This window comes from Ahaetulla prasina, chromosome 1 (assembly GCF_028640845.1).
Source record: "Ahaetulla prasina isolate Xishuangbanna chromosome 1, ASM2864084v1, whole genome shotgun sequence".
NCBI lineage: Eukaryota > Metazoa > Chordata > Lepidosauria > Squamata > Colubridae > Ahaetulla > Ahaetulla prasina.
The window spans coordinates 224,940,034-224,955,891 of record NC_080539.1 but is presented as its reverse complement, the minus strand read 5'-3'; the positions used below and the strand labels follow the sequence as shown (position 1 = coordinate 224,955,891).

At 39.1% G+C, this 15,858-nt stretch overlaps 1 protein-coding gene across 1 annotated transcript in view; it reads right to left on the bottom strand.

Moving 5' to 3' along the window:
- BAZ2B (bromodomain adjacent to zinc finger domain 2B) overlaps positions 1–15,858 on the bottom strand; it is a 257,806-nt gene that overhangs the window by 19,100 nt on the left and 222,848 nt on the right. Inside the window, exons 27-34 of the mRNA XM_058191992.1 lie at positions 15,190–15,252; positions 13,787–13,931; positions 8,428–9,110; positions 5,417–5,693; positions 4,928–5,083; positions 3,940–4,100; positions 1,556–1,866; positions 994–1,129 (exon numbers count right to left, since the gene is read on the bottom strand). Coding sequence (XP_058047975.1) covers positions 994–1,129; positions 1,556–1,866; positions 3,940–4,100; positions 4,928–5,083; positions 5,417–5,693; positions 8,428–9,110; positions 13,787–13,931; positions 15,190–15,252 — 1,932 coding nt within the window. The remainder of the gene's footprint in view (positions 1–993; positions 1,130–1,555; positions 1,867–3,939; positions 4,101–4,927; positions 5,084–5,416; positions 5,694–8,427; positions 9,111–13,786; positions 13,932–15,189; positions 15,253–15,858) is intronic.

Genomic DNA, 15,858 nt, shown 5'->3' with positions numbered 1-15,858 from the left:
GGTAAAGGTTCCCCTCGCACATACGTGCTAGTCGTTGCCGACTCTAGGGGGCGGTGCTCATCTCCGTTTCAAAGCCGAAGAGCCAGCGCTGTCCGAAGACGTCTCCGTGGTCATGTGGCCGGCAAAAGGCGCACAGAACACTGTTACCTTCCCATCAAAGGTGGTCCCTATTTTTTCTACTTGCATTTTTATGTGCTTTCAAAACTGCTAGGTTGGCAGTTGGAATGTATACGTATGGAATGTATACATATGGAATACGTATATATGTATTCCATACGTATATACATATGGAAACATACGTATCATAATTACCAGTGAAAATTAAGTTTGAAATTTTGTAGCAAGTTGGAGAAAGAGACTTATTTCGAGAGTGACACGCTCACTGTTTGTTAGTAATTTTTCCCATTGATTACTACAGCATAAAAAGCTTTATTTTCAGAAATCTGATGCCCAGGATTCATGCAAAATCTCTTACATGCATTTGCATGCCACTTATGAATATGCAATTAACATAGCAGTGCTTGTTAATTTGTTACTTCTATGCGGAGATGGGGCATTTCAGCTTGTATGCTGTACAGCATCCAATCTGCACATACTATTGTATTGGGTGGGCATGCCAAGAAGCCATGCACATCTTTAAAGCATGTACTTTGCATCTCATCTTTCTGAAAAAGCCTTTAATTGCAGTTTTTGACCCAGAACCCCCATTATGGCAACACAGAAGGCATCACTTTATTAATTGCATTCCAGGGAGAGCCGAAGAAACTCCATAAAATTCAAAATGTGCCAGCGGAAAGGCTATTTGTCATGTGGAAGTTCAGAATACTGAATTTGGCTACAGGAGGGCCCTTTATTTTACTTTTTAAAAAATGTATCTGATCCGCATAAAAGTGCCATTTAATTGTCCTTTTGGGATGCAGCAACAATGCTATCAACTTAGGTATCTGGAAAGGAGGAAAATAGGATATGTAAAAATCAGTTCATAACACTTACAACTTTCATAATAGATTTTTCCCATGCTATTGTTTTCTGTAACTGCTGAATGCACAGAGCTACCTGTGCAGCACTGCGAGCTTCTGACAATGCCCTTCTCCATACCCTTAGCCCTGGAGCAATATCCTCTTCCATTCTGCATTGAAATATAGAGAAATTAAGCAGGTCACATCCATTTTCATCAGTCTCTGAACGTGGAACAATCATCGTCACACTGAAAGCCAAGCAATGACAAAAACATACACAGCCAATAAGGGTAATAAGGCTTAAGCAACTAAATTTGATGTAGTGCACAGACTGTGGCTACGTGCCTCAAAGCTCAATCACAACCATAAGATAACTTTGCAGGATTAACATACGTAACAGAAAAACAAACAAACAAACAAACAAACAAACAAACAAACAAACAAATAAATCTTTGCACAGCACCATGCATAAAAAAGGCAGTCCATATGGATCAGAGACATACGAGAAGATACATAGATAAACACACAATAGGAAAAAATAGGCTCCAATTAGCAAAGAAGCACAATAATTTTTCAAGTTAATCTCAATAACCTACCCGTCACCATCACCACTAACGGATGGTGCAGGAGCAGGGACAGTAACTGTGCCCACATTATCCAGTTTGATCTGAATGGTGGTACTTAAGGGGCTCTTCAGATACCTTCGCTCTATGTTCCGCTCCAAGTCAGCAAGTCTGGTTACAGCTATATCTAGAGGGTTGTCACTCTTCCGTTCTAGAGTACTGCTACTGCCTTCTTCTCCACCAACACAATCACCATCACGCTTCTTGTGCAATGGAGTGATTGATTTATGCTCATAATATACCAAGTCTTCCCTTTCCGATTCCGGTTCAGGGCACATCCAACCCTACATTTTAATACAAAATTGTGCACATATGTGTTTGGCACTGTTAACCATTTCAGTTTGGACAATGGATGGATCATTTGTTTTCCTCCCTAAACACTGCATCTCTTTCCAGAAGTTCTCAAAAAGTCACTAGAGCTGATATTTTTCTTTCCTATACTATTGAAGACAACCACACACATTAATTTTTAAATCAGAGTTTTATGTTACATTTTTGGGAGAAAAAAAAATCGGCAATCCAACAAGTTCCTAAGTAATAAATTGATTTTTAACTCATACCCAAGAGCCAGTGCTATTGTGGGAAATATACAACTGGCACAAATCCCAGTTTCAGATTTTTAGTTTTTTTTTAAAAAAAACCCTGTAATCATTTCTGATGACTCACAGTAACAAGGTTAATTCACATTAATTATATGTGGTACGTAACACCTTCATATTGCACATTTTGTTAATTCCACAAGAAAAAATGCAAATATTTACATATATTTATTTCCCCCCCCCAATTTTAAAAGATGCCAGAAGTCACATGTTGATCATCATGACTAATGGGGAACGTAGATGGAATCCAAGAGCTACTAGCCTTTATGCTCTTCGTCAGCGGAACTTAATATTCTGTTTGCATGGAAAATCAAAGGCTCTTTCTCACTTGCATGATAATGTGTGTCCCCCCCCCCCATCCTCAAGAGGGAAGGAAAAGAGAAAATTGTTGTCTCGACAGTGATCTTTTTGCTGCACTTTGAAAACAAGGCCGGCAAATTTGCTGCCTGCATATGATGGTGGGGGCAGGGATTGCTATGCAGCTGCTACTTGTGGAAAAATGAGATGCGAAAAGAAGACTTTTTCCTTCATCTCTTGAAGCAGGATCCCTGCTTTTACCTCTGTGCTTGCTGGGGAACACAGCTATCTCTTTGCTATCCAGCAAACATGGAGGTTAGAGCAAGATCACTAAGACAAGACAGCAGCAGGGATTACTGATAGGAGTATTGATCCAGGAGATTGTTATTTTTGCTAGAATCAAAAAGAAAAGGAAAAGCTTGGCTGCTGGGTGAGTCTCTGTTGTCTTTGGCATACAGAGAAAGATTCAGGGGTGCCCAGAGTCCCATAGGCAGATAGGAGGGGCAGTTCCATGGTGGGCTGCTGACCTCCCTCAAGCTCTTCCTCCACCATGTGAACCAGAATGTTCACACAGGGGAGAACTTACATTTGCTGCAAGCTATGGCCTCAGTGGCAGCAGCCAGTTTGGAGCTATGTGGTTGACATACAAAGCAGAAAATAAACTGCTCAAAGCTGCACTGCTTGTGTAGCATTTTTCTCCATACACACTGGGGAGAGATGCTGTTTGCAATGTACTAGTCTATCTTCCAATAAAAGTAAAACTAAAATCTAAAAGACAGAAAATAGATGCTATTGTCTCCCTCACTCCAAAGCCTGACAGGGGGGAAAAAAAGCCTAAATCTACACTCAAGTTTTCCTGAACCATGCAAATTTGAAGTATGATCCCAGAGATGCTGTATTTTGAATTTAATAATATTGCATTAAATTCTACTACATGATTCTGAGGACTTGCAGATCTATGATGGTCATGTTTCCTCCATAATATTTATTTACTGACTTATTTTTATCCCACCTTTATTATTTTTTATAAATAACTCAATATTAACATACCTAATGTTTCTTCCTTCTCATATTTTCTCCACAACAACAACCCTGTGAGGTAGATTGGGCTGAGAGAGAGAAAGAGTAGCCCCAGATCATTAGCTGGCTTTCATGCCTAAGGTGGAACTAGGACTCAAGGTGTCTAGTTTAGTGTCTTGGTTCATGAAAATAGTTATATTTTAAAAATCCCATTTCCTACTTTTTCTCTGAACATTTAACCAACCATAAAAATAAAGCCCTCTCCATAAGAAAAGATGAAATAATTTCATTCCAGGTCGTGTTAATACATTCTTCAAAGTCTTTTGATTTCTTTTATTACTGAGAATAATCCTTAACGCTAGAAAATCTACTCTTCATAAATCTGAGTTAGCATTTTACCCAATAATTACTACATACAGATTTTACTGAAATACATTTTACCTTGATCTGCAAACTAGCTGATGCCACTCTTCTCTCTAAATCCTCTACCTGCTGAAGAATAGCAATATCCGTATCCATGGCTTGCTCTTCTATGGACCAATTTTCTACAATATCTCGTGTTACTTGGTTTTCATCATTTTCATTTACTTCAATAATTGCAGCTGTATTTAAAAATTAGATTAGGCTATTTTAGTATAACTTTCAGTTCAAGTGTTTTGTAGTAACAATGAGGTCAATGGCAACAATTATTTTATCAATACAAGAGGCCACAATCAATCCAACAAGTATACGTCTATCAAATTACTTCTATAGACTTAGATGTGTCATGTATTTTGCTTTTCAATTGAATTTAATAGGTTAGAAAGTTTCAGAATCTTTAGCTCAGTAAAATGATGAGAAAATGGAGATAAGAAAGCTTTATAAAATTATGCATAGCATTAAGGAACTCAATCAAAACAAGTTTTTCCTCCTTCTCAAAACATTATAGCCAAGGAGTCATGGAAAAATAATTGGAAGGAGATTAGAACAAGGGAAAGGAAGTATTTCCTCACAACAGCATAATTTAACATATGGAATTCATTACCACCTAACATGGTGATGGCCATTAATTTGGATGGTTTTAAAAGGGGACTGGAAAAATTGAGATCAGTCAACGGCTATTAGTCTTGGAGACCGATTGTTATTCTCTGGGTTGAGGTAGCATGTCTCCAAATACCAGCTGCAGGAGAATATGGCAGGAAAGAAAATTATCTCCTGCTTGCCAACACACCAAGTGGGCCATTGTGGGATACAAAATGCTGGACTAAGATGGGCTTTGGCTTGATCCAGCATAGTTATATTCTAATGTTTTTTTTTTAATTAAAGAAAAATGTCCATTAGTCATTTCATAATTAAGAGGTCACCTGTGCCATCTGAGCTATTAGAAAACAATCTTAAAAGATCGACTTCTCATTATACCACCGATTTTTTTTTCATCTAAATTACATACCATCTTTATTCTTGAGGCAAGCTAGAGTAATATAATCCATATGTTTTTGAATTTGCTTCTGTAAGGCCTTTTCTCTAATTCCCCTGAGATGCAACACTTTAACCAAAGCTTTTAGGTCCTCTGGATCAATAATTCTCCACCAGCCAAACTGCATTTCTGAATCAAAATATGGAGACAAAGAAAGATTTAAAATACACAAACGTTCTATATGGGAAATGGGTACCCCAAAACCTGAGTTCTCTAATATTAAAAGACACGTATATATGATCTCAGGGAAAACTACAGCATAGCTGAGATCCTTGCTGTTATTGCCATTGTTGCTGCCACTACAGAAAACCTCTTTTCTAAAAAAAATAAAATGAACAGTGGTCTGCAACAAACAAACACTGGGTCATTTTAGAAAGTCCTAGTCTCTAACTAGAAGAACAGAACTAGGATTCTGTTAGAATTAGTTAGAAACACCTATAAAAAGAATAAAATGATACTGACCTTCTGGGATAGGCTTTGGGCTAGGATAATCAGCTGGTTTGGCTACTTCCACAAGAACTGAAGAAGGTACAGAAGTTTGTTTCTCAACCTGTGGTACTGGCGATTCGCTTTTACTTGTTGGAACACTGGGTGTCAAGAAAGAGCTACCATTGCCCTCTGACAGTCCTAGGCCGGACCCCAGAGTAGGAAGTGGAGATGAAAATGGATGATTTGAACTCATAACGCCAGTAGGCCATCCACAGAACTGAAGTCCCATTACAGGCAATCCTGTCTTCATCTGCTATCCAAAAACAACAACAACAACCCCAATTTGAATAGTTATAACTATTTGTTATATAACAGCTCCATGCAGGAAATTGCAGTCAGAATAACAGCATTGGGAAGGACCTTGGAAGTCCCTTCTTGACCAACTTCCTGCTCAGGCAGGAAACCTTACACCATTTCAGACAAATGTCCAATCTCTTCTTAAAAACCTCTAGTCTTGGAGCGCCCACAATTCTGGAGAGAAGTCGTTCCACTGATTAATTGTTCTAACTGTTAGGAAATTTCTCCTCAGTTCTACGTTTATTTTTATTTTTTATTTATTTATTTTGTCACAACAGTATATATAAGCATAAGCATGAAAATAATTATATAATATAGAAGCATATATATAAGCATAAGTATGTAATAACTATATTAATTGCTTCTCTCCTTCATTAGTTTTCAGTCCATTGCTTCTTGCCCTGCCTTCAGGTGTCTTGGAGAATAGGCTGGCCCCTCTTCGTACAGTAAAAATCAGTACAGATTTTTAGTATGAAGATGAACTTGCAATAATTCCAAATCAATAAACATTGAGTCCCAGTATAGTGTACTAATTAATATATTGGAGCAGACAGATTCAAGTATAAATCCCCACTTGACTGTAGCACTCACCAAATGATCCTTACATTAGTCACTCCTTTTTAGCCCAACTTATTTCTTAAGAGCTGCTAGCATATGCCATTATCAGCTCTCAGAGAACAGATGGGATAAAAAAAAGTATTGACTAATAATAACAAGCATATGCAAAGAGTTCCATAAATGGCCCATCCTGTGCATGGAACAGACAGCATCTGTTTTGGGAATAGAACTATGATATACATTTTCCAGAAAGATGTTTTGAGATAGGATAGGGAAGAAGGGAAATAGGGAAATAACACAGCCATTTGCAGTGGTACAGGGCAACAGCAGCAACTAAGTGAAGGTAAGGGAGAAGGAAGGCAGAAGAAGGATTTGGAAAGCAATGAATGGGCTGATCTGATACGTTATACTTGAATTCATAATCAGAAGACACAAGCATTAAGGAAGACAGTACTGGAAAGATGGAAAAGAGAGGTTTCACAATTGACGGGTTTCAAAATATGGATTTAGCTCAATAATTAGCAGTATCACTTTAAAATATCACAAAAATCATGCTTTCACATAGTACAGTTATTGTCATAAAAAATATTTTCTTTCAAATCTTCTTCAGAAAATACTGTAGGCTTCTTCAACACACCTCAGGCACCATTTTGTATCCGATGTGTTCCATTGCTTTAGAAAACGCACATTTTCTAGCATATGCTTCCTATGTCCTCATTGCTTATAATAGGGAAATTAACAAATAGCCATTTTTTTTTCTAAAACCTTTTCAGAAGTGAATAGAACTTGCATGCACAGTAATGCTTTCTGAGGGATGGGTGCCAACCAAATCTAAGTAAAGTAAATATGGGATTGCAGTGTTAAACTCCTACCTATGTTTTCCCGAAAATAACTGTCTTATTTTTTTTGAACCCTGAAATAAGCACTTGGCCTTATTTTCAGGGAGGTCTTATTATTTTGGGGTGCATGGAGCAAGACGGGGCTCCTCTTGCCATCTTACCTGATTTCCAGCTCTGTCTCCCTAACCCTAATCAGACGAAGTGGAAGGGACAGGCTGTGCATGCATTTAAATATTTTCACGGAGGGCTTATTTTCAGGGTGTGTGTCTTATTTTCAGGGAAACAGGGTATCAGGTGGGAGGGGCCTTCTCATTTCTTGGCAGAAATTTGTAGACATGGTTGCATCTTCTTGGAGACAAAGTTTACTAAGATGAAACAGGCCATTGTGCAAATAACTAATCTAAAGAGGTTAGCATGGATCCCATCTCCCCCACTCTAGTTTGTAAGGAAACAGTACATACACCAAAGGTATCAGCAGATAACTACATTTAACAAACTTTAGATGTAACGGACATTTCTGTCCCAATTCTCCACAACCTTGAACTAATGTAGGATCTGAAATCAGGACAAGACATGGTATTTACATAATTTGTATTAATTTACATAATTACACAAATAATGGGAATTGCTGCGTATAACGTATTTTCAGATTGAATGGATATTCAGAAATAAGACAAACTCCCTCCCCTGGAACGGTTTGTTAAAACTGAGGTTTTACACAACTGTTTAGATTTGGATATTATAGTGAAGTTTCACCTATACTAATTCTGCGTAGACAAATATCAAATATCCATAACTGAGTTCATACTCTATACTAAGCCATAGTTTGTTTTAAGTATGGATCACTGAAAAAGTCACAGTGGCTCAATTGACAAGTAGTTGTATGACATAAACTGTGCTTTACAAACTATAATGATTGGCTCAGCTAGAATGATTTCAAATATTCATTAGCCAAAACAAAACAAATCATATTAGGGCTTAGTACAATGTATGAACTCAACCACTAGATTGAATTTTGGAAGATATTTCAATCAAGAGAAGCTGGAGAGAGATGATTAAACCAATTCCTTTCCTCCTTACGACTCCCTGCATCACCCACCCTACCCAACCAGACCCCAAAGATCTTCACATTCATATGCCCACAACTAGCAATTAACTTCCTTCCTTTACAACAAATGGTAAGCAAGATTCCTATCAATACTCTTAGCATCCATATATACTCTTTTTTCCCCCTGCAGAAAGCACACAGGATGAAATTTCCTGTGGAATAACATGGAATAAAATGCTTACCTGAAGTGGTGACAAGGCAAATGGACTTAATCCCATTGGGCTTGGTGAAGAGGCTGAACCAATAAGTGGAGATGGAACAGGTGAGGGTGATTTGGATGGAGGGTGAGAATGCGGAGTGAGAGATGAAGAAGAAGTAGCAGCAGCAGCAGCTGGTGAATCTAGGTGGGTAACAGAAGTGTCATCACAAGGAGTTCTGGGTAATAGGCTGAACCACTGCCTGCTCTTTTCTGTAAGAGTCTTTAACAGTTGGTCATTTGAAATTAATGGAGAATTATAAAATTTCCCTGGCCCAGTTGCCACAGAATTAAAAAGATGATTCGGATCAGACCGTTCATTGCTGCTTTGTGATAAAGTGGCCTGGTGGCTACACAATGAGGTTTTAGAGCTATTCTGATAGGCCAGTGAGCACCCATTTGCTGCACTGCCATTGGCTTTGGAGGCCAGAACATCCGACTCGGGAGGCATTTTTGCTACTTCTAAAAGTTTGCTTAGCTTTGAGAAAGAGCCGGGCTTCTGCAGGAAAAGATTTGTGCTGTCCTTCTCTTTGACATCCTCTTTTGGATTACAATGTGTTGCATTTAAACAATTTAATTTTTCTTCAGAGGTCTCAAAAATTTCTTCTTTGATATGAATATTTTTGGCCTTTTTCAGCTTCTCTTTTTCTTTTGCAATTTCTTCCAGACCTGTAGGCATAGAAAGACAATTACTTAACTCAATTTACAGCCAAAATGGGTTTGGTTTTCAGCTGTTCAAGCTGAAAGACCACATTCTCATCTAAAAAAGCCCTATACTTTTGATTTATAGAATGATTTTTTAAGACAGGATATTTGTCTAGCATAAAATCAACAATGATAACCAAAAGAATATAACAAGCATGTATGAGGCTGATCACAATTTCATTTCAAGAGATGAAACAGAAAAACAAAAGCTTGCTCTTAACATCTGAACTGAAAATGTTTGACACTTCAGCAGGAGGAAGTACCAGACAGAAGAAGCAGTGTTATTAAATGCATCACGCAAAGGGGATTCATATGGAAAAAGACTTTTTTGCATGCTCTGATACATAAAACACACTTCACTGCTTGTAGAAACCTGAATAAGAAAGAGAAATGAATTTAAACTACACCTTAATTTTTGTCCTAACTTATGCCATGCAGTACTGTTCTATTTTAGTGATGCAGAATACTTTTTAAAAAATATAATACAAAGATACTCTTTTAGTGTAACTAATTTTTTTCCAGAATTTCAAAATAAGGGATGAAGAAACGGGGCTGTATGTAGAAAATAAAAACAGCAGGGATTTCACAAATATCTAGCACAAGGTGAAATATTCCCTAACCCATGGTTTAGTACCAGCAATGGGATTCTTTTGTTTGGCAGCAAAATTCTGGCAAAACATTTTTTATAAAAATTCCCATTCTATGGCACACATCATATTTATGTTTTATTCAAGGAGTCTCAAGGGAAATTATTTTTACTTAATTTATTTATGTTTCCAGTGCTTAAATTACTTATTTTTAATTAACAATTATAAAGTGCCTTAAAACTAGTATGCTACTAGTAGATTCAAATATCAGCATAAAGAATATACTGTACTATTGGTTTTTGGAGGGGGTTGTTCCTACCGCCTTGAAAGAGGCGGTGGTGAGACCCCTCCTCAAGAAGCCTTCCCTGGATCCAGCTGTTTTAGGAAATTACCGTCCCGTCTCCAACCTTCGCTTTGTGGCGAAGGTTGTAGAGAGGGTGGTGGCACGTCACTTACCCCAGTACCTGGATGAAACTGTCTATCTGGACCCGTTCCAGTCCGGCTTTCGGCCTGTGTACAGCACAGAGACAGCTTTGGTCACGTTTGTTGATGATCTCTGGAGGGCTCGGGACAGGGGTTATTCCTCTGCCCTGGTCCTGCTAGATCTCTCAGCGGCTTTTGATACCATCGCCCATGGTATCCTGCTGCGCCGGCTGGGGAGTTTGGGAGTGGGAGGCACCGTTTTTTGGTGGTTCTCCTCCTATCTCTCTGACTGGTCGCAGACGGTGTTGGCAGGGGGGCAGAGGTCGACCGCAAGGCACCTCATGTGTGGGGTGCCACAGGGGTTGATTCTCTCGCCTCTCCTGTTCAACATCTATATGAATGCTCTCTCCATGGGACTCCCCTTGAAGAGCATCCGGAGGCTCCAGTTGGTTCAGAATGCAGCTGCGCGGGTGATAGAGGGAGCCGTTCGTAGCTCCCATATAACACCACTCCTGCGCAGGATGCACTGGCTGCCTGTGGTCTTCCGGGTGCAATTCAAGGTCTTGGTTACCACCTTTAAAGTGCTCCATGGCTTAAGACCGGGTTACTTACGGGACCGCCTACTGCCACCGTTTGCCTCCCACTAACCTGTGCGCTCTCACAGGGAGGGACTCCTCAGGGTGCCGTCAGCCAAACAATGTCGGCTGGCGGCCCCCAGGGGAAGGGCCTTCTCTGTGGCGGCTCCTACCCTTTGGAATGAACTTCCCCCAGGACTTCAACAACTTCCTGACCTTCGGACCTTCCGCCGCGAGCTGAAGACGTATCTATTTCTCCGCGCAGGACTGGCATAGAATTTTTTAGATTTTTATTACTGGGTTTTAAATTTTAATGGGTTTATGGTTTTAAGTATATTCTTAAATTGGGGCCAAATTGAATAAGTTTTTTAATTATTGATTTTATTTGTATTGTATTTATCTATTGTCGTTTTTACTTGGCTGTGAACCGCCCTGAGTCCTTCGGGAGAAGGGCGGTATAAAAATTATATTATTATTATTATTATTATTGTTGTTGTTGTTGTTGTTGTTGTTGTTATCAAGCCTTTCCCCCTTTGTGTTTTTTTATGAAAGGTGAGTACAATAAATTCAATAACTGTGTTACTACTTGTATCAGAACAGGCACCACCCAAATAAAAGAATGTGGATGAATGTATAACCAATTTATACCTATGAGTCCTCATAAAAGAAATAAAGAGGACCAGACTCTTCCAGTTAAATATCTGACAAATATTCTGAAATGTAAACTCTCCAGAATCCATTAACTGTGTTCAAAGAGCAGTTCCATATTTTTTTAAAGAAAGAAAGCTTTCATTCTTTAACCCCACATTTCTCCACTTCTCCTTTAAGCATGTGTCAACATGCATTAACAATTTCTTCACAAAGAGCAAAAAGAAAAGAGAGAATCACATAGAAAGGAACAGACAAATGGGAAAGAGAGGAAGCCTTTGCTGTTTCCTCTCTCCTAATTTCAATCTCTCTCATGACAGTGCATTTGGGATAACTTTAGCATAGTTGATAATCACTTTTAAAGGGAATGGGGCCAGGTTTCTTGCAAGACTGCCTATTTCTGTGGGTTCTGCAAGTCCCATAAGATCCAGCAGAATGGGCATTCTCCGGCTTTATTTGGTTTGTTTGTTTTATTTTGTTTTGTTTACATTTATACCCCGCCCTTCTCCGAAGACTCAGGGCGGCTTACAGTGTATAAGGCAATAGTCTCATTCTATTTGTATATTTTTTTTTAATTTTTTTTTTACAAAGTCAACTTATTGCCCCCCCAACAATCTGGGTCCTCATTTTACCTACCTTATAAAGGATGGAAGGCTGAGTCAACCTTGGGCCGGGCTTGAACCTGCAGTAATTGCAGGCTTTGTGTTCTTAATAACAGGCTTTACCAGCCTGAGCTATTCCGGCCCCTGGTGAAGCAATGTCACCTTGTGATGCCTAAGAATAGGGGTGAAAAACTCAAGGCCCGGGTGCTTAGATCTGCCCCGCAGGGCCTCCTTGGAAACAACGAAGGACTGGCCCACAATGCCTCTGCCAGAGAAAATGGAGTTCGGGAGGGCTGCGTGTGGCCCTCTCAAGCTCAGTTTTCGCTGGCAGAAGGTTGCAGGAGGCCATCACAACCGAAAACGGAGCTTGGGAGCCCATTTTTGCTGGCAGAGCACTTGGGCCACCACAAGCGCCCCTGACACGAGTGACATCGAGCTGGCCTAACAAGAGGGGTGTCAAACTCAAGGCCCAGGGGCTGGATCTGGCCTGTGGGGTGCTTAGATGTGGCCCGCAGGCCCTCCCTGGAAGCAGCAAAGGAACAGCTGCAGTGCCTCTGCAGCGAAAACGGAGCTTGGAAGGGCTCTGTGCGGGCCTCTCGAGCTCAGTTTTCACTGGTAGAAGGAGGAGGAGGAGGAGCAGGAGGTTCCATTGCAACCAAAAACGGAGCTCAGGAGCCCATTTTTGTTGGCAGAGTGCTTGGGCCACCACAGGAGCCCCTGACACACGAGTGACATCAAACTGGCCATGCCCACCCTGGCTCCTCTAGGTCAACACAACTCTGATGTGGCCCTCAATGAAATCAAGTTTGACACCCCTGCCTAAGAAACACCCCTCCCCTGTTATGGCGCCTGCCTTGTAGGGACACTTTCTCCTCAGAGATTTAATTTGTTCCAGATTGTAAATTTGGGATTATCAATATTTATTTATTTATTTATTTATTTATTTGATTTTTATACCGCCCTTCTCCCGAAGGACTCAGGGCGGTGTACAGGCAAAAATAAAACAGATAATACAATATACAATTTAAAATGCAGATTAAAAAACTTATTTTAAAATTAGCCTGATAGATTAAAATATACTAGACTAAAAACCCCATTTAAAATTAATTAATAAAAATTTAAAATTAATAAAATTCAGTTCAAGCCAGCCCCGCGCGAATGAAAAGATGTGTCTTCAGTTCGCGACGGAATGTCCGAAGGTCAGGTATTTGGCGTAAACCCGGGGGAAGCTCGTTCCAGAGTCTGGGAGCCCCCACAGAGAAGGCCCTTCCCCTGGGGGCCGCCAGCCGACATTCTTTGGCGGACGGCACCCTGAGAAGTCCCTCTCTGTGAGAGCGTACGGGTCGGTGGGAGGCATGTGGTAACAGCAGGCGGTCCCGTAAGTACCCAGGCTATTTCTCATGAACTATTATCAATAGTTCATGAGAAAACATAAAAGCACATTCAGTCCTTCAGTCAGGGCGCACCAATACCAACTTCGGGTTAAAAGAAGACTCTGACAGATAAAAACATGGACATTTTTTTCAGAGATCCCAGATCTAGCTGGGGATGCGGTGGCCTAGAGGTTAAGATGCTGGGCTTGTTGCCTGAAAGGTTGGCAGTTCAAGACAAAAGCATTGTACAATGTGCTGAGCTCCTATTCTTGGCCCAGCTCCTGCCCATGTGCACTTTGGCATATAGTCATGACCATGGAAATATTTTCAGATCCCTCAGATAAGAAACAGATTTGAGCACCCCCACCCCGCTCCAAAGTCAGACACAACTGGACAAGGGAAGCCTTGACCTTTTTAGATCTAGCTCCTTACCTTCTCCACTTTCCATGCCTTCAACAAAAATGCCCCCACATTGGGGCAAAATCCAGTATCGACGTCTGTAACGATCCTGGCCAAACATCATTGAACGTAAAGAATGAGAAGCTTCAAATAGCTTTCTTCTGTACTGGTTTTGCTGCTGTTGTATATATATATAAAAAAAACACAATGGTAAAAATAAATATTTTCTTCAAAGTTATGCTAATGAATGACAGACAGCTCATCAAAATTATTGGATATTTAAGTTACTTCCAAACAATACTATTGTTCTGTTTTTTTTGAGAAATTGAAAGAGTCTAATTGATGATGATGTGTCACACTGGACAAAATTAAAACAAATTGAAGGAGACATTACATAAGCAAAGTTTGGGCTTTTGTTACCAATTTCCAAAGAACAAAAGAATTTCAATGCATGAAAACAAGTGAAATATTATCAGTTATGACATACAGCAAAGGTTGTGTACATCTAGTACAACAAGCCAGGCTAATATGAGAAGTTGTGGCTTTTTATGAGATATTTTATATGGCCTTGAGATAAATTATGTTTAGGATAACCTATAAACAAAACTAATGCTCAGGTATCCACAGATAAAGAGAAAAAGCTAACACGCTGCATGCCATATTCTTGCTTCAGTTGAACAAATGGCGACAAATACACATTAGACCTAAATACCCATAGAATATACATTGGCACATGCCTCTCAAACTAGAGACGCAGAGGATCAAAAATTCCAGATAACACTTTTTCTTATCTAAATTAATAATTTTGTTCTATTATTTCACTACAGATGGAATCAGAAGGTAACTTTCCATCTTTAAAAAAAAAGAGTTTGCACCAGTTTTACTTTGAGAAAAAAAGCCTATATTATTTTGGACTCACAAAACTAGTTTTGAGGTTCTTATAATTCAGGTGATAATATTAATTAAAGTTTCTCTCAAGAGTACCAGTGCATTAGCACATTCAAGTCTTCCAAAACACACAAAGATTGCTCTGGCTCCAGAATAGAGAGCACATTACAATCATACAGATCAAATAACAGATCCCAGAATAAGGCAATATGATGATTTTTTTTTTTTTGGTAGTACTCTTTGCACATTTGTGTCATCATCAAATAACATAATTAGCTGTCTTCTGGATACAGCCTTGGATTTTTGCCTTTTTATAATATCTCACAGGTTTAAATTAAGCCAGGTCCAAGAGCTTGCTTTATTTATACAGTAGCAAATTGCTTCATCTTTCCTCATTTTCAACAAGACTGAAATTTGGTTAAGACAATGAGGAAAATTCTGGTGAATGTGTGTAAATGCTAAGGATCTAGTTAAGAACGCTTTAAAAATAACTCTCGTCTACATTATAGTGACAGAGTAAAGTTTAAATTTATAGAAGTTCAGGTTACCTTAGTAAGTTTGTCAATCTGTTTCTCTAGTTCCTCAACACTTGCCGTTTGATCTCCATCATCCTACCACCAACAAATAAAATGCAGTAATGCATTATTTTCTATATACTAATCGTGCTCACGATTATAAAACCAGAATTTTATGAAATATGCCTCAAAAATCACAAAGGCATTGCAATCATAAATATTTATTATGGGATGTGGTCTCCAAAGAGTATCTGTTCTTTACAGCAGTTGTACATAGGAGCCGCAAGTATGGCAAAAAACTAATGATTTTTTAAACATATTGATCTCAGCAAGGCTAGAACAGTCCATGCAATGCCACTGTGGCTTCATTCACACATCATACTGAGCTTTGTTCATGGAATAGGCTATAAGGTTTGACTGCACATAACATGAAGTCATAACAAGCAACTGCAAATCATTGTTAGTCAAAAACAGAAAAACTTAATGGCAGTTTATTTTCAGCAATGGACATAACAATAAAGACCTGCTAATCCTTCCCTTCTATGCCTCTGTATAGCTGGTAAATAAGAAATGTTGATGTTACCATCAAACAAACTCTTGTCATAACCTGTTTTAACAATTTTTCAGTAAGGTTTTTCATATAACACTACATTAAATATACTTTATAAAAATCAATATAAGTTATCTAATTTATCAACAACA